At 41.9% G+C, this 24,403-nt stretch overlaps 1 protein-coding gene across 21 annotated transcripts in view; it reads left to right on the forward strand.

Annotated features, from left to right (window-relative positions):
- The first annotated feature begins 22,865 nt into the window (after positions 1–22,865).
- Positions 22,866–24,403, forward strand: part of tns1a (tensin 1a) — a 74,747-nt gene continuing 73,209 nt past the window's right edge. For 16 of the 21 annotated variants that reach the window (XM_085800422.1, XM_085800209.1, XM_085800243.1 and 13 more), the window contains exon 1: positions 22,960–23,839. In XM_085800422.1, coding sequence (XP_085656548.1) covers positions 23,744–23,839 — 96 coding nt within the window. In that variant the 5' untranslated portion in view covers positions 22,960–23,743. Of the gene's footprint in view, positions 23,840–24,403 lie in introns of all 21 variants that reach the window. The other 5 variants (XM_085800386.1, XM_085800336.1, XM_085800278.1 and 2 more) reach the window with 5 other exon arrangements.

Raw genomic sequence — 24,403 nt, forward strand, 5'->3', positions numbered from 1 at the left:
TAATATTTAGACTGGCTCTGTTATTACGTGACTTTATTAAGTTTTAATATTTTTTCATGCGAGAAAGTAACTGTTTAGATCCCCATGTGCGGTTAGTTTATCCAAACGACGGCTGTTTAGAAGTTTGCCCCGATGTTTTTCGGAGAAGTGAAGCTCCAGGTCCGAGCAGCGACCGCGACATCACAGAGGCAGCAGCCCCGGCTCCTGACGTGCTCCGCCGGCCAGCCTACCACCGTCACCCCGAGGAGAACAGACCGCTAATTAACTTCCCCGATGGCTTTTAAGAGGTTTACCACCGGCTGGTTAAACTCTTAAATGTTGGTCTCATTGATGAAATCTAACAATTGTGGCTGTAGCAGCAGTTTGTTTGTGGTTAGACAGAAGAGCAGCACTGCCTTGGGGTCAGCCTACGCACAGAAAACACCACATTACATCAATAAATAAATGTTTTACAATGAACCAGGCCGATCTCAGAGCTGGCAAGACTCTCCGGTAAGGCATATTGAACGGTTAAATGCCGTTAACGGGACGAGAGCAGTCAAAACGGCGGTTTAAAGCTAGCTACAGCGAGGGTAGGTTCACTTCCTGTTTACAAAGTAAAAGCACCAATTCTATCGTAATGGCTTTCCTTATGATAAAAGGTAACGGGTATTTTATTTTGTGAAAATAACCGGAAGTGCTAGCTTTAGTAACGCCGACTTCGTTGAAACAAAATTGTAAACAGCTGGTATTTTGTCAGTTTTTCAACACGTTGGGGATCTAAACGACTACTTTCTCGCCTGAAAATGTTTCAAATGTTGCTAAAGTTATATATTTACAGAGTTTAGAGCGTTGCTCGGCGCCGTGTAAATGACGTCACGGCGGCACTAGTGATACTCAGTTGTAATGGAAACACAACCAAACCGAGCCGTGCCGTGCCGTGCCGAGCCGTATCGAGCCGAGCCGTGCTAGTGGAAATGCGCCAATAGTTCCTCCTCAGCAGGGCTGTAGACAGGTTTTTTTAATTGGTGAGGAGGTCCAGGGGGTGGGGGTATGTGAACATGGAAAATGTTCACATTATTGACAAAAAACTATGCAGCACTTTGGACCCCTTATGACCCACAATTATAGACCCATTAGATATGAAAGGAGAAATGTCCTGTGGTTTTCAGCCTTTTGATTATATTTAGCCTACCAATTACAGCTGAGAACATCAGGTATTGTTCGCTCTCCATATAAAGTATTTGCTCCCTTCCAGATTTCTTACTTTCTTGCAGATTTGTCACACTTAAATGTTCATTTTATTCTATTAAAAAAAATGACCCACAATTATATAAAGTAGACTTGGACTTTTTATTCTTATAATTAAGACCAATTAGGTATGGAAGAAAGCTACCACATGCTTGACCTTTAGGACAAATGGTCTGTGGTTTTCAGCCTTTTATGGTTATATTTAGCTACCATTTACAGCTGAGAACATCAGGTATTGTCCCCTCTCCATTAAATAAAGTGCAGTGAAAAAGTAGTAGTATGAAAAAGTATTAATCATCATTTAAAAACGGCTGTCGCGACTCTCTCTCGCACACTTCTGGCGCACACACACGCACTTACACACACATGGGCACATGGACAGGGTTCAAAGTGCTATCCGCCCCACATCAGACCACCAATAAACAACGTGGACGAGGTTATTATATGAGGGGGGACATGCCAACCTGCAGAAAACTTGTGCGAGTTTGTAGTTTTCACCAAAGTTTCACCAGGATTCGAATTTCTTTTAATGTGCATTTCCCAATAATTCGAATCACTTCGGATGGAAACAGAGCAAACGTGTCCTTTGTTTATCATCTCCTCTCCACAACTACACAGCTACACCCCCCCCATTCATTCATGTAGCAGTCACTTTACCTTGGACCACATAGGAAAGTGTGTAAAACTGTCCCTAACCCTAAGTAGCCTAAATATTTTTTGTTTTGTTTTGTTTTTTTGGGGGGGGGGTTGCATTTGTGTTTATTGTGAAGCCGATCTTAAATTTAATTTCAAGTGGCATTAAAAACATCTTAACAAGTCTTAAATTTAACTTGGCTTAAGCTGTAGGAACCCTGGTATCACTGGAGCCCTCAGGCCAAGCCGAGGTAAACACATCCTCAATGTCTTTTCCTGCCATATTGGATTTCCACCATCTTTGATTTGATCAAAAACCTTTAAAAGGCCTCTCTTGTCACAAATTTTGTCTAATCTTCTTGAAACGTCGCCCAGATGATATTCAGATCATGACACACAAATGCATTCAGCATTTTCTTCAAATTCGAAGGCGCTTAGCCGTGACAGCCAATCAAACTTGACATGGTCGCCAAACAGGAAGTAGTAAGCCCATTTCTCAGCAACCCTTTAACATATCTCAACAAAACTTGGTATATAGACTCATGACATCATCCCGGGGACACCCAAAACATCTGGTGACCTTTGACCTCTAGGGGGACACATATTCTGTCCAATCTTAATGAAACTTAGCATTTGATCTTCAGAGCAAGCTGAACAAATGTGTCAAACAAATTCTTCTCAAACATGGTCCACAGATTCATGACATCATCCTGGGGACCTTTGACCTTGGGGGGCGCTGTGTTTTAAACTGTTTTCTCTTCACATGTGTAGATTTTAAACGTATTTACTTTTTATACTTATTATACTTTAAATGTCAGACCTCCACATACAGTTTCTAAACGAAAACAGCAGAATTTTGCTGCCATTTTGAAAGTTGTTAAGATCACATTATCCATTTTCACATGTGAAACTTGTTTAAAGTGCTGACGTAGTTCTATCTTGTTGCCATGGCTACTCTGGCCTATTGTTGCTTGACGCCTTAATTGCTGCTTGCAGCTATATTACTATTATTGTCATAATAATGTAATAAAAAATTTCACTTGAGTGGATTGAAAATGTAATAAAACCTGATAATGTAATAACTTCCCAATAATGTAATAAAGTGCATTTCCCAATAATGTATGCATGTCCAACTTTGACCTGTTGGTGGCGCTCTGGAGCTTGTGTTGCTTACACAGAAATATAACCTTGAACACACCACTTGAAACCAAGTAATGGGTGATCTCCTGTTAAATTATTACATTATTGGAGTATTATTATATTATCAGGTCCCTTGAAATGGAAGGCTAACCTGATAATGTAATAACCTCCTGTTAATGTAATACTTTATTACATTATTGGTTAAGAGTGTATTACATTATTGGGAAATGCACGTTATTACATTATTGGGAAGTTATTACATTATCAGGTTTTATTACATTATCGGGTTCTACAACGTATCATTGTAGAAAATTGCATATGTATGCATATCCATAATGGAATTACCATGGCAGCTTGAGAATTTGGTAGTGTGTGTTTAGGTATATATAATGTTCCACAGCATACCATCCATTATAATTTTATTTTGATCTTTGCCATTTAACAAAGATAAATTTGATGTTGGTTGCAGTTAAGTAAACTTCAGGCCATAGTAGTGATCTTTGCCTGTCTTATTGCTTCTAATTTCAACACATTTTCCTCCATTTACAGAAGGAATCACCCTATGACCCTTTAAGGGAGAAGTAGAGGGCAGCAATCACACTTAAAGTATAACAAAGTGAAGATGAATTTGAATTAATTAGTGATGAAGATGACGAGCTACATGAATACTTGTCAGGAGAAAGTGAGATTGATTAGAAGGAGAGTGAGAAACAGGATGAGGGCAGTGAAGGGGGAAGTACAGAGACTGTTTTTTTTAGTACAAAGGGTGTATTGTAAAATGCAATTCTAATTGATTATTCTGCGCTTAGACTAATTGAGACATTAATTTCAATGGGTCTATCCATCAGATGCACTGACACAGGCCTACATTATAAGCTGTACTTCCATTCTTATCTGTGCTAATGGTTCAAAAGATGGCTAATCTTGTGATTCGGAAGAAAAATCAGCCAAGACGTCTCCAGTGGTTAGCGAAACACAGGTTTGTGTGACTACACGTTGTGCACCCTACATAAAGTTGCATGCACATTTTCACCCGCTGCACGATGCTGTGTAACCTGGTCTTTGCAGAACAGTGGTGCTCAGTGAGAATTAACATTTTCAATATTGCTAAATAGAAGTTATTTGCAGGCATGTTTTGGAGTAACTCCACAGCACATGTGAAATCAGGCCTATAGAGGCTTCTTCTTATTGGTGCAGTATTAACAGACGGAGCGATATTTATGTTAAATGGCAAGCAGACAGGTCGTAATAACTAAAGGTTAGCCCTCTGAAATTCAGGGGATATGAAGGAGGTGATTACAGGTGTTCTGTGATTTCTGTCACTGACAACCTTTTATGTTTAGATGAGAAACAACGCACACCGTAGGTTGTAGAGGTGATGGTGATGGATAAAGTTGAAAAAAGAAAGAAAAAGAAGAACGCTGCACACTAAGCTCCAGTTGCAGAGAGTTTTATTTAACTTTTATTAACTCTCTGCAACTGGAGCCGAGTGTGTGGCGTTCTTCTTTTTCTTTTTTCTACTGACAACCTTTTAACCATCAGAAAATGGACAAAATAATCAGACTCCACAAGTGGTACTTATGCACTGAACTAAAATGAAGTTGTATATATTTTTTACTTTATTCTGAAAACATTATATTGAAAATGAAATAGATTGCTGTATTTCTATGTTTAAATTTTAATGCATTTGAGCAACAGTGGGCAGGACATATCCTAAAAATGCTGCTTTTTTTCTAAATGTGTGGCAATTACAGTATGTTAAAGAAACATAGTGTTGCATTGCAAAAGTGAATTACATTTATTTATTTGAGTCCAGATTTATTGTCCTGTATAAAGTCAAGATTTTTATGAAAAAATACCAGTGTGTAACTGGTATTTTTTCATAAAAAATCACTGGACACGGGGCTGCATCACGTCATGAAGACATTTATTTATCTATAGGTTACAGTTGCCAAGCTCCCAATGGGTATTTATTTATTTTTTATTGATCATGTAACTGACCACAGAGGACAGCTGTTGCTGATGATTTAATTACTTGAATAATCAACTGCTGATGTCTGTATGTATTTAAAAAAAAAAAAAACAAGATTTAGATTAATCTGTTTCATTTTTTTTTTTTTTTACGGGACTGTGAAGCAAAATATCAAGAGCAGTAATACATTATATTCTTTTCTAATCCAGTTCACATCTCCACCTCTCGATCTTTCCTCCTGCCCCTCCTCCACATACATCATTTCGTTCAGATTCTTTGGATGAACAGTCATCTCCCCTTTCTCATGAAGATGCTGCCACAGAATTCTTCAGACTGCTCTTTCTCCGGCCCATCTAACATTACCTCTACAAGTTGGGACTTTTCTTTTTCAGATAAAACTTCTCTTGCACTTTTTCTTGCATTTCTTGGCTGTTCTCTTTTTTCAACCACAGCAAATGGATTGCTCCTTTTTGTGATCTTAAGGTATAGGCGAATATTGTGGCAGGCACAGTACTTTCTCCTAAAGAATATATCAGTGTGCGGTTTTGGGATGACCTTTATTTCTGTTTTATTTGTATTATCTGCCATAGTGCAGAAGCAGACTCAGATCTACAGATTCAGGTGCATCTTACAGTTCTGTATATTGCGCTGTTTTTTCCTGATGTCCCAGATGACTTTGGCTTTCATGGCTATAGAACGCTACATTTTCATCTGACATGGTATCCACTACCTCAGGATGATCAAGACCTGCAATGTTCTCATCAGTTTGGGAGTCCTTTGGCTGGTCAGTGTGGTGGTGAGCATTCATGGAGGGTTTGTGCTGAGCCAGATTCAGTCTGGCCAGCAACCAATCAGTGGACTCCTGTGCAATGCTGTTACCATCAAGGAACATGTCAATTTTTCCTGGGAAGAGGACATGTTAGCTTTTGGGCCCCCTTGTGTCATTACAACTTTTTGCATATTGACCATCTGCTGGTGCTACGGGAGCATATATCATGCAGCGCTCAGGGTGTGCAAGGCTCTTAAATGTGGAAACTACCAAGCCAGCCGCACTGTGGGGCTCTACATTTTATTGTTTTTGCTGCAGTTGGTACCAAATATAGTTTTTGTCATTCTAACACTGACAGCAGAAAAACCTTCCTGTAGGATGACTACCCACATACTGAGGCTACTTCTAATGATAATACCCTCATGCATCAATGCAGTTTTCCTTCTCATCTGGAATCCGCAGATTAAGCAAGTAGTCTTGGCTTCATGTTGCCTGAAATGTCAGTTTAGAGCCAGCACTGAGGTGTGCCATCTGAGTAGAGAAGAGCGTGTGAATCAGATTGAAGAGAATTGGCAGGCACAGAGGGAGAACTTACCAACTTTTCCTCCTCCTTTACCTGGCAGAGTTTTCTCTTCTGATTCTGAGGACTATGTGTAGAGTATGGGTCTTTTTCCAATGCCACTAATTTATTTATTTTTAATTGATATTGTTATTATTGTTTCCGTAACATTCATTGCACATTGCTTATTTAGTAACTTGAATTTGTTCATTCTTATTGTGCGCTCTCTATGGCGTTTTTATGTGTATTTGTGTACAGTATGTGGTTGATGGGTCTAGTGGCATTGTGCCCAAGCCAAATTTCCCCCCAGGGGGACAATAAAGTATCTATCTATCTATCTATCTATCTATCTATCTATCTATCTATCTATCTATCTATCTATCTATCTATCTATCTATCTATCTATCTATCTATCTATCTATCTATCTATCTATCTATCTATCTATCTATCTATCTATCTATCTATCTATCTTCAACTCAGTAATTTAATATGACAAGTAGGTTGTGGGTATTGTGATATTACAATATTTGTGATATAAATGAAACAAATATGTGTATATAATTAATGTAATGTTAGTACCTTTAGTTTATGTGTTCATCTTGTTGGCAGGGTAACTGAAACTCTTTTGCACAGCTTTGGTTACACACGGTTTGGTGCTTATTTAAATCTAATATGTATTTCCTCACTTACTTGTTTGTAACTAAACATATTTGTTGGATCTACTTTAAAGTAGTGTGAATATCTGTCCTTTTTTGTGACAACTTTGATAGATAAAAATATTCACCACTTTACTGATGAGCTTGCCATAGGTTTTTGAAGGTTATCAGAATCAGCCAGTTCATCTTTGTTGTAAAGGTAAATAATCATAATAATAATTATAATTATAATGCATTTAATTTTTTAGCCCCTTTCTAGGCACTCAGGGTTGCCTTATACATAGATAACAGAAAACATTAGAACTGTACAGTACCAAATTATACAAATAAAAAAAATATACAAATAGCAAACAAGTAGAACATACAAATAGCAAAATAAATGTACAAGTAATAAACATACAGAACGTACAAATACAGGTGGCTAAAGGGATGGATGAACTATTGGGATTAAAGGGAGTAGGCAGTTTTGAATTATGTGCTTGAGCTTTGAATCCAGTCTTGACAGCTTCACAGGTACATGCGATGATGCAAATGGTATTTCATGATATGATATGATATGATATGATATGATATGATATGATATGATATGATATGGATCCCCCTCGTTAAATTGCAGATAGTTGCTATGGCAACTCAAGGATTCTTTGCCAATTAGATAAAATGTGATTGAACACACAACTCAAGCTGAAACCTTTTTTTTTTTATCCATAGTTTTAATATTAATATAACTACTGTTAACCAAACTTCTCAATATCGGACTTGATAGCGTTTTAAATGGTTCCAAAGTTACCTCACAGACAGATAGCAATGTGTGACCTTCGGTAATGTCAAATCAAACTTTTTAAATATCACAAAAGGTGTACCCCAAGGTTCAATCCTTGGCCCTGTTTTATTTTCACTGTATATTAATGACATTGTAACTACTGTAACTGACTGTAACACTCATCTTTACGCGGATGACGCTATTTTGTATTGCATTTCTGACTCTGTACACTCTGCTATTCAAGCTCTTCAGCACTGTTTCACTGACTTACAAGTTGCTCTCAATAATCACAAACTGGTTCTTAATGCAGGTAAAACAAAATTTATGCTCTTCACTAAATCAAAAAATATCACTTACAATATGCAAATCATCTCCACAATTAATGGTACACATTGAAAGAGTTTCTGAATACAAATGTCTTGGACTTTGGATCGACGACAAAATCACCTTCAAACATCATGTATTAAATCTGGTCATTAAACTAAGACAAAAAATAGGCTTTTTTTTACAGAAACAAATCATCCTTTCCTTTTCACTGCAGGAAGAAACTTATTGAAGCAACTTTTATGTCAGTTTTAGATTATGGAGACATCGTATACAGGCATGCATCAGCCACAACTTTACATCCACTTGACACCGTTTATCATTCAGCCCTGAGGTTCATTACTGGCGACAGCTACAACACTCATCACTGTGACCTGTATTCCAAAGTTGGATGGCCCTCACTATCTAACAGGCGTGATCGACACTGGATTTTATTTATTTTTAAAGCTCTTACTGGTCTCTTACCATCTTATATTAACTCACTAGTATCTTTCAATGCAGGTCTCTATCACACACACTCAAAAGACTGGCTCACACTGCAGGTTCCCTCTGTTAACACCGAACTTGGAAAGACCATGCAGCTTCTCTTACTGTGCACCTACAACCTGGAACACTCTGCAGAATCATTTGAAACTTACCTCACTTTTATCAATGGGACAATTTAAAGCCATAACTACATCTTATTCTACCTCTAACTGTTTTTGTATGTTTCAAATATTTTGTCTTCTGTCCTTGTGTGTTTTGTGTTTCATCTCGGCTATATTGTAAATGAGGTTACTCCTCAATATATCTCTGAGTTTAAATAAAGGTTATGAAATGAAATGAAATGAAATGAAATGAAATATTTATACATAACAGTATTACGCACAAATCAAAAACCCAGACAAATACAAATAGCAAAGACAAGCAAACACATTTATTAAGATATCATATATTAAGACTAATGCTGTGTCTCTCAGTGGTGTTTCGAAGTACCAGGAAGCAAAAGTTTAAAAGTAAAATAATTGAACCTTCACCAGGTAATGGATGGATTGCCATTTTCTTATTATTACTAGTGGAGTATTTTAATGTTTTACCAGATTTTTCTTTTAAATGTCATAATTAAACCGTGAAATATCAACATCTATGAAGTGGATTGGTGCTTTTTTTTCCTGGAATGAAGAAAGACACCAACAATGGCTCTCAATAATTGTGGTGGTTGATTGCTTTCAGAAGTGTAGCATGTGTTTGTAACCACAGAGGGGCAGTGTTGCACTGTTAAGGTAACTGGCCAGACTGCAGGTGTGAGATTAGCCCCTGTGTTAATGCGACATCCTCTCAACTCTCCCAAGCTCTGGTGCAGCTTGCTTGTATCATCATAGCAGCAGATAGACTCAGTCAGGCCACTTTCATCTCAGCAGTGACGACTTGCAGATGTTTGACTGCGCTGTGTTTTTGATGATGTAATGCTGAATTTGTAGTAACGACCAATAGGGAGGATTGTCATTAAAATGCAAGATAGATATGATCTTTCTTAAAATATTCCACTTAAGGCTATATATAACGACTCTGATGGGAGAAAAGACACGATGGAAAGATTTATTGATTTAAATTAGACAATCCACTTGAAGTGTCGTATCTGCAATTGGCTCTACTCTACATGTACAGTGATGCAGACGTAACTGTGTCGTCTTAATCTGTTTACATACAGATTTGTCTGTGAGGGCTTTTAACTTCTGCACAAAGTATGCACCACCCTCAGTGTAATAATTACCCGCATCCTGTTCAGCTCAGATCAGTGTAGGTACATGAAAACTCTGATAATCTGAAATGAATAATGTGTGTGCACATGTGCCGGTGACTGTGTGTGTGTGTGCGTCCTGTAGGGATCACAGTGCCAGTGCAGCTTCATTAATCTCTCAGCATCATGGGACTTGTCTGAACTCTAAAAGAGGGCTAGAGAGAACAAGCTGCCCCCTGGGGAGTCACTCCGTTTACCCTCCACACACTCAGGTCACTCCTCATATCACATACTCTTCAACTATACAATGTCAAACCTTTGAGAAGGCCTGAAAATAACACACACACACACACACACACACACAAAAACTCAAATACTGCTAGTGCTGATCCACACAGAATGTGTGTGTTGTGCATATTTGTGTGTGCATATCTGTGTTTGTCCATGCATGAAGAGTGGTAGAAGGTGAGATTAGACAGTGAGACTTTTCCAGCAGTATGTGGGTCACCCTGGATGCATTGCATGATTTCTTCAAGTAGAAAAAGGCAAAACTGTCCCACAACTGTTTCATAAATATTCATCTCCCCTCAATAATGCATAGGAAAGCACATACACTGATTACATTACAAAACATACTGCTATAAATATCTCACACATGGATGAGATTCACACTAAATGCATCAGAGTTAGCACAACATAGATTATATTTTCATTTCCCTTAAATCATGCGTCACCTTGGTCCACAACAATGAAAGGAACATTTTCGCAGTTTTGGACATGGCTCCTGTTTTACCTTCATCTTCAGAGCACTATTGCACAGAGGAGACCACCGCAAAAGCTTCTGCAAACAGAAAAGTAGTTTCCCTGTGTTGAAGATGAATGGTAAACTAAATGGGACTTTTAATTAGACAAGCCTGGGAGGATGTAACACGTTTGGCTTCCATACAGCTCTGACTCATTAGCCAGTCTTTCCCCAAGAATCTCAGAGATTGTCTCTTCCTGTGTCATGGTGTAAATAGACTGCTCTGTCTTGAAAGACGTGAATAAACTGCTATTAGGTGATTTATATTGTGCAGAAAGCGTACCATTGCGAACCGACGCCGCAGCATGTCCCTCTGATCTGGTGTCAGTTCATAGTGCGGTGCGGGCATGAATCCCTGTAATCAGTGCTGTCCAGCCAGCACTGTCCTCAGGACTTGCCACATAAAAGAGGTTCTGCTTCGTGCAGTGGCACTGAACGTTCGACTGGTCATAAATTGTAAGGTGCAGAATCATCCAATATGGATTCTTCCCTAAGAGTTTAATTGAGTCTAGCTCGGGTTCTGTTCTCTTGCTGCGGGTCACAGTCTGCATTAGTGTGTTGAATGGATCCAGCCAAACGCACTATCAGCTTTATCATCTTAATAGCTAATTAAAAAATAAATAAAGACTGCCTGTGTTTTTGCATCTGTGTGTTCGCGTGTCTGCGTCTCTAATCCAAGCTCCTGCGTCTCATGGAACAGCTTCCATCACAACTTTGCCGCCCCACTGTTGTCACCACTGAGCTGGCACAGAAGCGGTGCTCGACTGCTGCTTCGTCCCTCTTCCAGCGAACATGCTGTACGATTTAAACCTTGTTTTGCTCCCCTGGCCTCTGGCATCAGGGAGAAACTTTGTCTGTGTTAAACCCCCATTAGTCAGATGCCAACAGTCAGTTTGGTCCAAAGAAAGGCCAAATACACTTTGACTTTTAATGAGAATGCAAAAGGGAATACTTCCCCTTCCCCTTTTTACAATCTAGAAAGTAGATAAAGGACAGAGGGTGAATTACAGTGCATGTAGTTGTGATGTGACATGCGCCTCTATGATTGGAAACGTTGTACATGACTGAGCCGCTGTGCTGTGCTGGCTGGTTAGAGTCGTCGGTCCTTTTCACTGTATCTCCCATAAAGTGCAGAAAAGTGCTTATCCATATCCGTGTTTTCATTTGCACAGCAAATGAGAAAATCTTGGCTTCTCTGAACGATTTGTCTTCCTGCGAGTTGTATATTGTATTCTCTCACCTACGTGGGTGTTACCATGATATTGTCCACTAATTGTTTTTATTACTGTGAAACCATTAGTAATCGTCGTCATTGTTAGATATGACTCTTCTTTCATTGCCAAGGTAACACGGATGTCTTTGCATGGTTTTACATTTGCAAGAATAATGTCCAAAATTGTAAATTGTCTTGCCGTGTCCTGTACCACTTCATACTAGATGTTCATTTGCCCTGACAGTCACAAAGGTCCTGTCAGAATTATAACCAGCAGTAAGAGTATAACTTTGCCTTTAGAAAAATCTGGTTCTGTGAGTATGAGGTGGAACAACTGCCCTGTTCATCTATAATCTTCATGACGACCCACATCAAATACCTTTAGAGATCCTTGCTTCTTTCTTATTGCAGCACCAACTGGACAGGAGGTGTGAACAGGGAGTTAGGAGGGGGGAAAGCTTTGAGATGCAGCTGAGGCCCTGTGGTCACCTGGCAACTGGCGGAGCCTGAGTTTTAATGTTCCTCTGCGCGCTGTGATCAGCAGATGCATTAGAATGATGATGACGCGCTGAGTGGAACAAAACTGTGTTTAATGGGCTAACGGCCCGGCTGCTGTGCAGTGCTGGCACAGAGTGGAGGCAGAGGGTGAAGCGTGCATGTGTGTTTGTGTGCATTTTTATTTTCATTACATGTACAGTATAAGAAATGTGTGTTTTCAATGCATGGGATGTTTTTTCTACATTAGAGTCCAGTGTTTTTGCAGTTCAGTTTTATCCATTATTCTTTTAGGGATAGAAATGTTTTAAACCGAATGTTAACTTTAACATTCTAATGACACATATATATCATATCATCATCATATCATATATATATACACATTTGCTAAGTAAGGCAAATTGAAAGTTAGTTTTACAATGGACACTATTGAACAAATGTGCCTTGCTGTTTAGGATTAATACTTTTGGGACCACACGGCAATCCGTTCAATATTCGTTGAACAACATTAAAGGTCCAGTGTGTAATATTTGTCAAGGTTTATTGGCAAAATCTTTATAAGTTTATAATCGCTATAAAATAAAATCCATTTGATCTTCATAGCCTTATAATTCTTCTTTTATATATATCCATATAGTAAGGGTCTTGTTTAGAGACTGTCGACATCTTGCGCCGCCATGTTTATACAGAATGGAAAATCCAGCCAATCAGAGGCCATGTTTTCAAGAGTTTCACATTCATAAATAAACAATAGAATTATTTAATAGATAAATAATAGAATGCTAGATGTCACTGTTTTCCCCTCATTTTACACACTGGACCTTTAAGACACAGTTATTGTATTAGATATCAGACAGGAGCCCCAGTGGCTTCGGGAAAACCCCCAAAAACCGACTGCAGCGCAGTATCAAAGCCACAGTGGGTGTACTATAATGTTGACCTTCACGATCAGGTAACTGTACAATAGCCTGATTCCTCAGCCAAGGGACTGTAATAAAGCTAATGGAGCAAAAGAAAATAGAGAGAATGGGGGGAGGAGGCCAGGAGACGGCCATGCATATAGGTTCCCTGTCCAATCCCCTCTGAGGTGTATGCTATATGTATGTGACATGTCATCATCCACGTCCGCCTTTACATGAGCTCCTTCACTTCTTCGTTCTTCTGTTCCTCTCCCACTCTCCCTTCTTTCATGTCTGTATAATCCTCTTTTGTATGACTCGTTCATACTCTCTGCTTTTTAATCAGGATAATTAGGCTTAGACTTCTCCCATGCCACTCCTTGCCTACATAAGATGGTGGAATGTGTGCGCAAAATAATGGTCCTATTATTGAAGGATAATCATCTAAAAAATGAATTAAAGGTTATATTTTTATGACAGTGGTGAAGGTTGAAGATAAGCCAGTGAGGTTGGGGTTTATGGTCCATGATGCCTCAGAATGTCCAGAACAAAATCCATTTTAGTGACGGTGCTCCGCTCTGCAGCAGGAAATAAAACGATGGTACGTGGCTGCATCGCAGGTTTCCTGCTCAGCTTTGCATGACTTCTGCCTTGTCTCTTCTCATTGTCTCTCCTCCTCCTGACACAAAAGATGATCCTCAGTTATTAGCACAGCGGGTCAATAGTTTTAGAAATGACTGGGATATCCGTCATTTACGAATTGTGCAAAAATGTCTCGCTCGAGGACAACAAAATCTGATTCTGAAAACATGCAGCAAAGTGTCTGTGCTCAAATTAGGGACTGGTGCAACAAGAATTAGATTTTTTTGTGTGAAATTACAATAAACTATATGTTTTAATCATAGCAAGTCGGAAAATGCAGATAGACAATATGACAATATACATCTATTTAGCTCTGCAATGCAAATGTTTAGGCCCCCACCTCACTGATGCTTCTCTTCTCTTCTCTTCTCTTCTCTTCTCTTCTCTTCTCCTCAATCAAAGCCCAAAACCACATTTTCCCATTTCCCCTTTTCACTTGTTTCAAAAAAAAAAAAACTTACACTCTACAAAAGGACTTATAAGCTAGACATTTTTTGCAGTGCAGCATTGCCGAACACTTATACTGCTCAGCAGCCGCAGTAACAGTTAACAGGATTAGGCATGGCTTACATAAACATCTCCCATGGCAACAGTGCACTGGCGCCAGGCAAAGGCAGGGAGAAGGAGCCGTCACCGGAAGACATCATCGTCGCTCTGGTCAGCTGAGTGTCAGCTGGCTTGATGCATGGTGTTTACAGCCATGTGTTTCTTGTGCATGCAAAGTGTGTCCGTCTTAGCCCCGCCTTTAGTCAGCTAATGAGCATTACAATAATATTTCAGTTCTACAGAGCATTTATGTTTGTAACATGTATGCAAATTGTGTTATTTCATCTGCAGTGTTTGAACACAAAGCCAGAAGACTGCAGCTGAAATCCTCTTTGTTTGTATGGCTTCTGTGCAGCGTCTCTGTGTTTGTGCGCCACAATGTGTTGTGGCCCTGCCAGTGTTGTGACAGTTTGTCAGCGACGCCTGAAGTTGTGTCCCGTTGGATATACTAGGCCTTTAGAACGGTTCATTTCCCATAATTCCCCCAGGAGAGACACATTGCTCACTGCCTCTCATGGCTTCGGCTCTGAAGGAGAGTAGAGGTCTCTGTGTCTCTCGCTGTTTTCCTCGAAACGCTTCTGCTCGTATCGAGTCGACATTTCTTTGTCCACGAAAGCAGTCTGGTTTGCCAGAGCTTTCTTACATGACCTGCATGGTTCTGTGCCGAATGTACATCTCGTGTTGTGGTACAGTATAATGGTCTGTTATCGGGATAGGTGATGTGAAAAGATGGAAAATAACAACATGGAAGAGGTCTTTCCCTCTTTTAATCGGACCTTTAACGCCTTTTCTCCTTCAGCTAACCATTTCAGCAGCTCCTCTTTCCTTGTAAACGTCCGTCTACATCCACCTTCAGTCTCTTCTGTTAATTTGACTCCCTCCCTCCTCTCTTTGTGTGTTTTCTGTCTGCTTTGCTCTGTCCTTTCCCATTTGTCCTTTTCCTTCTTCTCTCTGCCTTTCAGCCAAGATAAGGAGATTTAGAAGGAAGGGGGAGCTGCTCCGGTGCCTTACGGGTGGGAAGTATTTTGCCTTTGCTCATTTTTTTGTCCATCATTTTCCCGAACGTTCTTATTTCCCTAAGAAGCAGACAGACCTCTGTGTCACTATGTAAATTTTATGTCACTTACTGCGACAGTTTAGCATTAGCCAGATCCAGGATGTCCTCTTTTTTTTCTCACGTCTCCTTCAAGGCCACTGGGCATTCAATGAATCAAATTCAACTTGTGTAGGTGTGTCTGCACAGGGGACACAAAGAAGCACATTGGCTTTTGATATCATTTTGTATAGAAAAAAGCCATTTACCTAAATGTTTTTACCCAGAAGTGATCATGACCATATGTAGCTACGGTATATAAATCTATAGCAATAGGAAATCACCAATTGGGGCTCTGAAATGAAATGTCTGCATTTGTCAAGGTTTACATAATAGCAACTAGGTATTAGCACAAACTCTTGCCTCGGACATGGAGTGGGCTTGTTGATTTCCATCTCAAAGCCCAGTAAGTCTTCTCCAGATTGGTCCAGACAGGTCTCTGTATCTCCCCGCTGCCCAGTAATTGCTGGGATTACAGCATTTTCTTTGCGCGCCACTACGAGCATGTAAAGGCTGCGCTCTTCGACTCCCGCCTTTCTCTCATACAATCTGAAATGCATGTTGTGTGATTACCCAGAAGACATTGAGTCTTTACTTCATGTTCCCTCCCTCTGGTTTCATGGTTATTTTCTCTCATCTTTATCCCCTGCTCTGCAAATTGCCCCTATCCCGATATCACACTGCTGTACGGATGAACTGGATGGCGCTGGACTGTCACATTGCCTTACAGCACAACGGCCCCTAGCAGTCACTAGTCAAAACTAAGGCTGTGATTGGTGATAAATGTGTGTAATTAGACTGAGTATGGGTCTTGTAGTCTTTCCTATTGATTGATTGGCTCATTTAGGGAATTAAGAGGTCTGCAAAATCCTAAAGGATGAGGGGGATGAAATGGAGAGGGTCTCATCCTTAAGGGAGCCAAACTTGACTTCTACAATCATGCTTGCAGTTATTTTGTTGAAATATTCATCTACTGATAGCCGAAAGAGAAACCCCACCCTTTCTCTGTCGATTTATCATCGCCAAATGTCGTCTTTGTCCTGTGCCATTCAGATGAAACACTTGTCTGACATTGTTGTTCCTGTCCTATTTACTGTTGCCACCAAAAGGGATGTGTGTGTGGGATCTGAACACAGTGTTCACCTTGAGATGTCTCCCCTGGCACTGGTGTGTTTGTTGACCACAAGGGGGTCTTTAACCTACATAGGTAGCTACATTAGTGGGGCTAACAGCAACGCCAGGAAAAGCCAAGTCAGCAGCGGGTGTGAGCTATGAGTTGGATGTTCAGATATAAGTGGGGGGGAGCGAGGGGGAAGGGGGGGTTGGATAACTTCCCTCAGGCTTTTCTTGCTCCAAATGAAATAGCCACAATACAGTGTCCTGCTGCTGTGTTCCAGTCTCACAACCTGTGATGACTACAAGGAGATTTTATAAACACAGTGCTGGATGTTCTTTTCGTTTCCTATATTAGAAACAATTCATTGAGAAAATGGCATTGATTGTTTATTTCATTTGCCATTTTATGTTCATTACATCGCTCTTTGTGTCCTGTTTCCTTGGAGTAACCTTGCATAGCTGAGCAAGTATAAGTGGCAGTGGTAATTGCATGGCATGATCCAAACTATTATGATTAATAATATGCATAGAGAAGAATAATTTGGCAAAATATAGGACTTATTTTTGTACTCTATCTCTGAAATGCATTTCAGTGACAGTTATAATCCTCCTGGGCTGATTCTATTTATCAGTTCTAAAAAAGCCAAACCAGAATGGGCCTTTCCCACTTCCTGAAGGCTCATTACAGTGAAAGCTGCACAGCGCATGATTTAAGGAATAAAGTGGAGAGTCAGGGGTCGATTCTAATTTGGCCTGGGACTTCAGCTGATTGCGACGATAATGGTGCTGTTGAGTTGCATTACGCTGCTGTCGCCTGCCTGATACCTGATTGCATCTTATCAGGGGCATTTACATCACTGATTACCTTCTGTCTGTTGCGGCTGAACCTCGATCAGCTGTCCTTGTCCAGACTGTACAACAGTTAATCTGACAAAAAATAGTCCATGTGGAATTCTTGATCATGACAATTATGACAAAGCAGACGTTAAATCTATTTGGATCTGCAAAATGCAATGTCAATTCAGTGTATAATAATATATTAAATAAAAACATGGGGCGCCATATAGCTCAGTGGGTTGAGGAGGCGCCCCGTATTCCGAATCTGGTGGTCCTTTGCTGCATGTCATTCAATTAAAGGCCAAAAGCCTCAAAGATATACTTAAAAAAAATAATAATAACATATAAACATCTTTATGTACATATGTACTGACCAACATCAAATGAGAGAGCTTATCCACTTCTCTGTCAATAGCCTGGACATCACGCCTTCCCTCCCGTCTTCTCCACTCCCTTGGGGTCTCAAAGGGAAAGGTTGGGAGTCGCTTTGTGTGTGTGTGTGTTTGTGTGTACCGGGGGGAGGGGGACTAGACGTCGCCGGATAACTGAGTTTTCCTTGGCAGCATGCCCCCGAAGTGTCACCGTTCATAGACCTCCACTCTAAGCGCACCCAAGTGCTTCCCCCCCGTCCCCGCGCATAATTTGCTCCCGCTAAAGATGAACCTGTCACCTGGAGCGGAGATGGACTCCATACCCCATGATCCACCTGAGCGCAGAACAAAAGAAGCTCCATCCTTACCCTTTTTTTCCCCCTTAGAAACGGTCATGATTATAATTATTACTTTGTGAAAGATCAAATTCAGCCTCAGTCAGCTGGTTAAAAATACTGAATGGCTGGGAGATCACTGAGGTGCTATGATCCAGTGTCATTGAGAACTACTGATCAAAGCACCTTCACTTAATAGACTGAGCCATTGATCACAGGCCATAGAGGTCACCTCTGTCTCTGCGGTGCTTTCTCTTGGATTAGATGTGATGAAAAGGGACGTTTCTGATACAACGAGGTGTTGTCATTATTATGTATTATTATGTATTATGTATGGCACCCTACACCTGGGAGTCAGAACTGGCACGCCTGCAGTGCAAAGGAAAGGGAGGCTTTATTCTATCTCATGTGTGTTTTAGAGTTTCACATTATTCTTAAATTAAAGAAGGGGGAAATGTTAAGTAATTCTTAACTGAACTTGTTAAGTCCTGCTCTGGGCAGGTTTTACACAAGCACTGGAGGAAAGGAAGAAGAGGAAGAGGATAAAAACACATGTAATGTATGTATTTGTCTTAAAAGGCGGGAGGGAGCCAAAGCAAAAAGAGAAAACGGCAAAAAAAAAAGGGAGAGTTAAAATGGAGGAGAGGTGAAAGTGGAAAAGAGGGAATACAGGGAGAGAAATGGAAGGCAGATGAAACTGTGTGTTAGTGAATGATGAGGTGTGTGATGGGACCTAATCTGCTGTCTGCTCAGTACAGTGCACGCTCTGTGCACTGAATGCGAATGGGATGCCGGTGCAGAAAACTAAACTCTGCACCTCCGACTCTCTCCTGTTTCTCTTGCAGCCCGTGCACCCGGCTGTACCCGCTGCCTGTCACACCCAACACACCCGTTGGCTGTCCCCTCTCCAGCGTAGGCCCCCATACGACGCCCCTGCACGCCTGCAAACTCTGGCGGTGAGCTGCTTTTACTAATTATTTTTGATTATGTGCTTGGATGGCATAGATTTTTCTCACAGCTGGGGGGGTCACATTTCCAACCTGCTGTGTGAAATTGTCCTTAGGCAAAAACCAAAGCATCCCATCATGCTTTGTGTTGTAAATTATCCTGTATAATCAGCTGCATGCTAGCCTGGCTAACACCAGACCTCATCTCAATGTAGAGTGAGATTTGGTCTGGGAACCACCCGTTAATTTTTTCGTATTTGAGGCGTGGTTTACGAAAGCCCAGAGCTGTTTATTTGGCGCTACGAATGTCTATCAAATGCGTCTAGCTAATCGTATTAATCATACCCGATGATGTATGTAGAGCGACAGAAATCCGATGAGGAAAGAAACGCAAAACGTTGCTCTTTTTTCAAAATAAACTTGCGGTCTAAACTATTTAAAACACTTTCTAACGCTGCATCGAAAGGTAAAGCGTCTGCCGTCATGTTGGATCGACAAGCTAAAGTCGCATCGGTGTGTCGTCATCGTCTTGCGGCCCCCTCCCCCGTTCTGTGATTGGCTCCCTCGTAAAATTGGGTCTTTGGTTTCCAGGCTGCCTTGCAGAGCGAATAAAATCGCAGCATCGCAAGGCAGCATGGGTAATGCATGAAATGCCATGAAAACCTACATGTGTTTCGCTGCTAAGCTAAGTTAGCCTGTCACAAATGCTTTCAGTCTTCTCATGAAAGTCTCTAATCTCATCAGTGGCAACAATTCTGTGTAACTCCATTAATCTATGATTAGACCTTTGAATCAACAAGGGGGCTCAATAGAAAAGATGCCCTGTACATATAAAACATTCATGACAACCTTTGTTGTGGAAAGCATTACCTCATATTAGACTGACTCAGATTTTGTTTGAATGTGATGAAAAATTTACATGAACCTTGCAGTGAACAAAAGAAACACAGAGGATGTGAGCATGCAGGTGAGGCTTTACACCTGGAGCATTACAGGACAAGGCTTTACTCTATGAATATGAAAGTGAGCATTAATAACCACCAGTTGATAAATATTGATAAACATTACTTGAAAACCACCGGTGCAACAGAGGATAAATTGCAGCTAACGCTGTAAAGCCCCTGCTTTTTTGTGCAGTTGGTGAAAAATGATAGATTCCGATCGTGCTGCAGATGACAGGGGAAAGTCATTGAGGGAGAAGTTTTTTTGGCAGGCTGCTCTTTTTCACAGGGTTTCCAGTCAAACGGATAGGCAGTGTGACAGGCCAGTCAATAGAAGTCAGCAGTGATTATGCAAGTTGCTTATGCCTAATGAGAAAGGTCAGCGCATTGCCAAGAGAGTGGGACACATGCCCAGTCTCACACTGAGATGTACAGCACACACTGCTGTAGGATACTGTGCAGGACAAAAACACAGTCCTCATTCATCTGCTCTGCGGAAAGTAAAATCTCCTCTTAAAATATGTTCATTTTTTATTCTACATAAAACGCTGCCTGCTTCGTATCTAAATGGTTTTATATATAGATGTGTCGCAGCCTTTACAAAATAAATCTGGACTAGTTCAGTGGAAAAGGAGCAGGTCCACAAAATATCATCAATAACGTTGCGCTAATGGAAAAACACTGCCTGCTTTGCATTCGTGTGCCCATTTGCTTTTTTTGGTGGCGCATTTCTTCTCATTCCTGCAGACGAGATGCGGCGCAGCCAGGTCTTAAACGTCTCAGGATTGTCGGCTGTCAGGAGGATCCGCCGTCGGTCCGTCGGCGTGAGGCAGTGAGGAGCTGCTTTCTGTAGAGCTGCCATTTTACATCAGCATCATCGTGACATCGTCCATTGACCGCTGCAGTTAAGGGAGATGTTTGTGTTGTTCCTCCAACTGGAACCTCAGTAGAACAAAATGCAATGCGACACCGCGTGCCTTCGAAAACCGCCGGCTGGCTAAACACATATTCTCATCGATAAATGAAAGCAACAAGTTCAAACTTATTATTTTTAGGGTATTGAAAAACATATAGGAATCGCCCCTTCTGTGATAAGTATTCCTAAAGCGTAAGATGCTTATTTAGTGAAGCCCACCGTTTTAGATGGGGGGTCATCATGTGATAACAGGTGGTTGTGGTCTCCGTCGGCCCCCTCCATCATCATCCGCTGGCCGACAGCTGCTCACAGTGGATGCTGTGACCAGTCGTGGCCTGTTGTTTGCAAACAGCTGATGTTGTTTGCCTGCCGCTGCTCTTTCAGTCGCCTCCCCAAGGGTCGCCGCTGTTCCATCACCCATGTGGTGAATATACGCAATGAGATATCCATCTCAAAGGCAGATTATGAGTCTCCAAACTCATGTGTTATCTTACTAACAGGGCTACATGCCATTATATAGTGTTTATGTCTCCTCTTCGCATTCTGCTGTATCACTAGTCACTAGTGTTGCAGTGCCTTGCTCAAAGGCATCTCTTTTTTTAACCTGCTTTTTATTTGTTTATGCCATAAAACCCCTAAATGACACGTTTTCATTCGTTCCGTGGTCGCTGCATATGAGCAGATAGTAGATACATAAATTACATCATACACATTGTCATGGAGACAAGATACTGTTCATATAGAAACGTATATGGATGCATGATTTACTGTGTGTGTGTGTGTGTGTGTGTGTGTGTGTGTCTGCTGCAGAGCAGATTTCACTACACAGTAACATGAAGAGTAGGTCTGATGGGAGCAGTTCTCTGTCATCATTGGAAAGATTTGTATTTTTTATAGCCAGTGCTTTTCCATATGGCCAACAATTTGTGTTATGTACCCTACTACCCCCCCTACCCTCCTCCCCCCTCACCCCCCCATGTCCCCTCCCCTTGCAGGCTAAGCTAGCTTTGGTTGACAGAACAGCGTTCCTCTCTACACTTTATCTCCCTCGCTCATTGCTTTGATGTGTTGTGATTGTGTCGGTGTGGCGGCTGTGCGCAGGGTGGGAGGGGGGGTGGGGGTGGTGGTGGTGGTGGTGTGCGTTGGGAGAGGGGAAGGGGGGGTCGGTGGTGGTGGTGGTTGTAGCAGAGAAAAGCGTTCTGCAGTGAAAATGTGCTCCCACTGAAGCGTAGAGAGACTGCAGCACAGTGAACGAGCCTGTGCACCACCTGCAGTCGTCTGTGTGTGTGTGTGTGTGTGTGTGTGTATCTAGGAGAGAGAGGGAGAGAGGGGAAATAATCACCCAAGACACAATGATTCAACACCCTGCTCCTCTCCTTTCCTGCCATCCTCTATCCTTTCTCCCTCTCCTCCCTTCGACCCAATTCTCCACACACTCCACAATCATCTGCCTTGAATCAGCCGTGCACCGCGATGGCTGCTGTGCGTCCGTGTTTTTTTTTTTTTTGTTGTGAGTGTATTGCGCAGGCTGGTGTGTGTCTCTGCTCAATATTCTCCAACACATTCTCCCCTCCTGCCTCTTCCTTTCTCCTGCCATTCGCCGCCTTCCCCCTTTTTGTCATTCCCCTCCTGATGTCTCTCATCCGTCCATTTTGACTCCTCCATTCACTCTTTCAGTCCTCTCTCTGTCACTACTTGATGCACACTTTCTTTTCCTGTCTTCTCTCCAGTGACACTCTGAAATATCAACACAGATTGAATACACTGAACCAGTCGTTCTCAATAGAAGCCCCTTCTGTTTTCTGTCTTTTTTTTTTCTCTCCCTTTCTCTTTCAACCGTTCTGTTCCCAATCATTTCTCCCTTTCCCCCCCTCCTCCTCCTCCTCCCCATCCTCCTCCTCCTCCTCACTCTTTTGCTCCCCTCCTCCCGCGCTGGCTGAGTAAGTGCTGCAGCATCAGTGTATGTGTGTACGTGTGTGTGTGTGAGAGAGAGAGAGAGCAGCACAGAGCGAGAAAGAGAGAGTGAGAGAGAGAGGAAGAGAGCGAGAGGAGTGTGTGTAAGCGGAGTGTGTGAGCGTGAAGCACCGGGGATCCTGAGCTTGGAGGGGAGCCGTGTGATGAGAGAGGGGGGCTCTTCTACCGGTGGATGTATGTGCCAGGACAGCTTTTTTTTCTCCTTTCTTTTTCTTTTTCTTCTTTTTTTTGTGCATGAATGTGTGTGCGCGCGTGCGTGAGAGACAGTGAGTGCGGGCATGCCAGCGTGCGCGTGTGTTATGTGTAACTGTGTCGTCGATCAGCGACAGGCTCTTCGCATTATGCAGCCGACGGTGCTCATCACACTTTGAAGACTGACTCATCTAGAGCTGTGGAGACGGAAGAGACAGATGGATGGAAAGACAGGAGGACAGTTTTAGGCTCTCGATGCTCTTGGTCCCTCAAGACCGTCCAAGGGTCTAGTCTGTTTGTGGGACGCCAGCAGCTTCTCACTGGCCATCCCCTTCCTCCCCTCCTCTCCTTGTCCCCCCCCATGAAAATTGGGATTGCAGACACACATCCAGACAGGTAGCCAAAATTTGCACACAAAAAAAAAGAAAAAGAAAATCCACTGAAAGGAAAATAAATCCCCAGTCGTCGCATCGTCTGACTTGAAGGAAGCTTTTCAGTTCAATTCAGCGCCACGGACTAGGACAAGAGGGTCTCCTGCTTTTTTCCCCCCCCGCTTGACATCCTTCTTTTTAGGGGGGGGTAGCAGGATCCTAACCCCGGAGACGAGTGGGGGGTGGGAGATAAGAGGCTGGCAGACGAGACGGGACAGACGCAGGCATGGCTCGCCTCAACTGGTGCCTGGCTGCCGTCATCAGCTGGGGCAAGTTCCTCTTCGCCTGCTTCTTTCCTCTGCGGGGGGCCAAGCGAGACAAGGTAAGGCTTCGTGGAGGAAAAGGGGGTGCAATTCAGTTGGACTTACAGGACGACTTCCTTGCACGTGTCGTCTTTCATGCCTCACTTCAACCCATCCAGGTGACTTGCTTTGACAATAAAATGCCATCAAACATCTGGGATTCTCATCCTGCATGAAATATACATCAGGATGGGCCTTGTTCTCGGTCATACCACTCAGCCGTTACATGCGTACAGTCGGCTTTACCCTAAACCACCAAATGACGTAGCTGTGAAAACGAGCTGGTCCATGGACCATGGGCTTCTGGAAGGCTGGTTGGTTGTCCCTCCTAAGTGCTGACTCAAGGTCAGTGTTACATCTCCAAGTGATCTCCAGGCAGCTGCTCCAGATAAAGATGGTGGGATCAAAATTTGGATTTTGCCACTTTTTTTTGCAACAGCCACCAAGGAGCAAAATGATTCCCCTTCTCCTGATACATAGGGTCACCTTGCTTTCACATCTGCAGAATTGTAATGCACCATTATTGGGGGGGTTTGCGTATTCCCAAGAAAGAGCTCCCGCTTCACCCCCCCATTCATCTCCTT

This window comes from Trachurus japonicus, chromosome 2 (assembly GCF_045865225.1).
Source record: "Trachurus japonicus isolate A0001 chromosome 2, Traja_1.0".
Taxonomy (NCBI): Eukaryota; Metazoa; Chordata; class Actinopteri; order Carangiformes; family Carangidae; genus Trachurus; species Trachurus japonicus.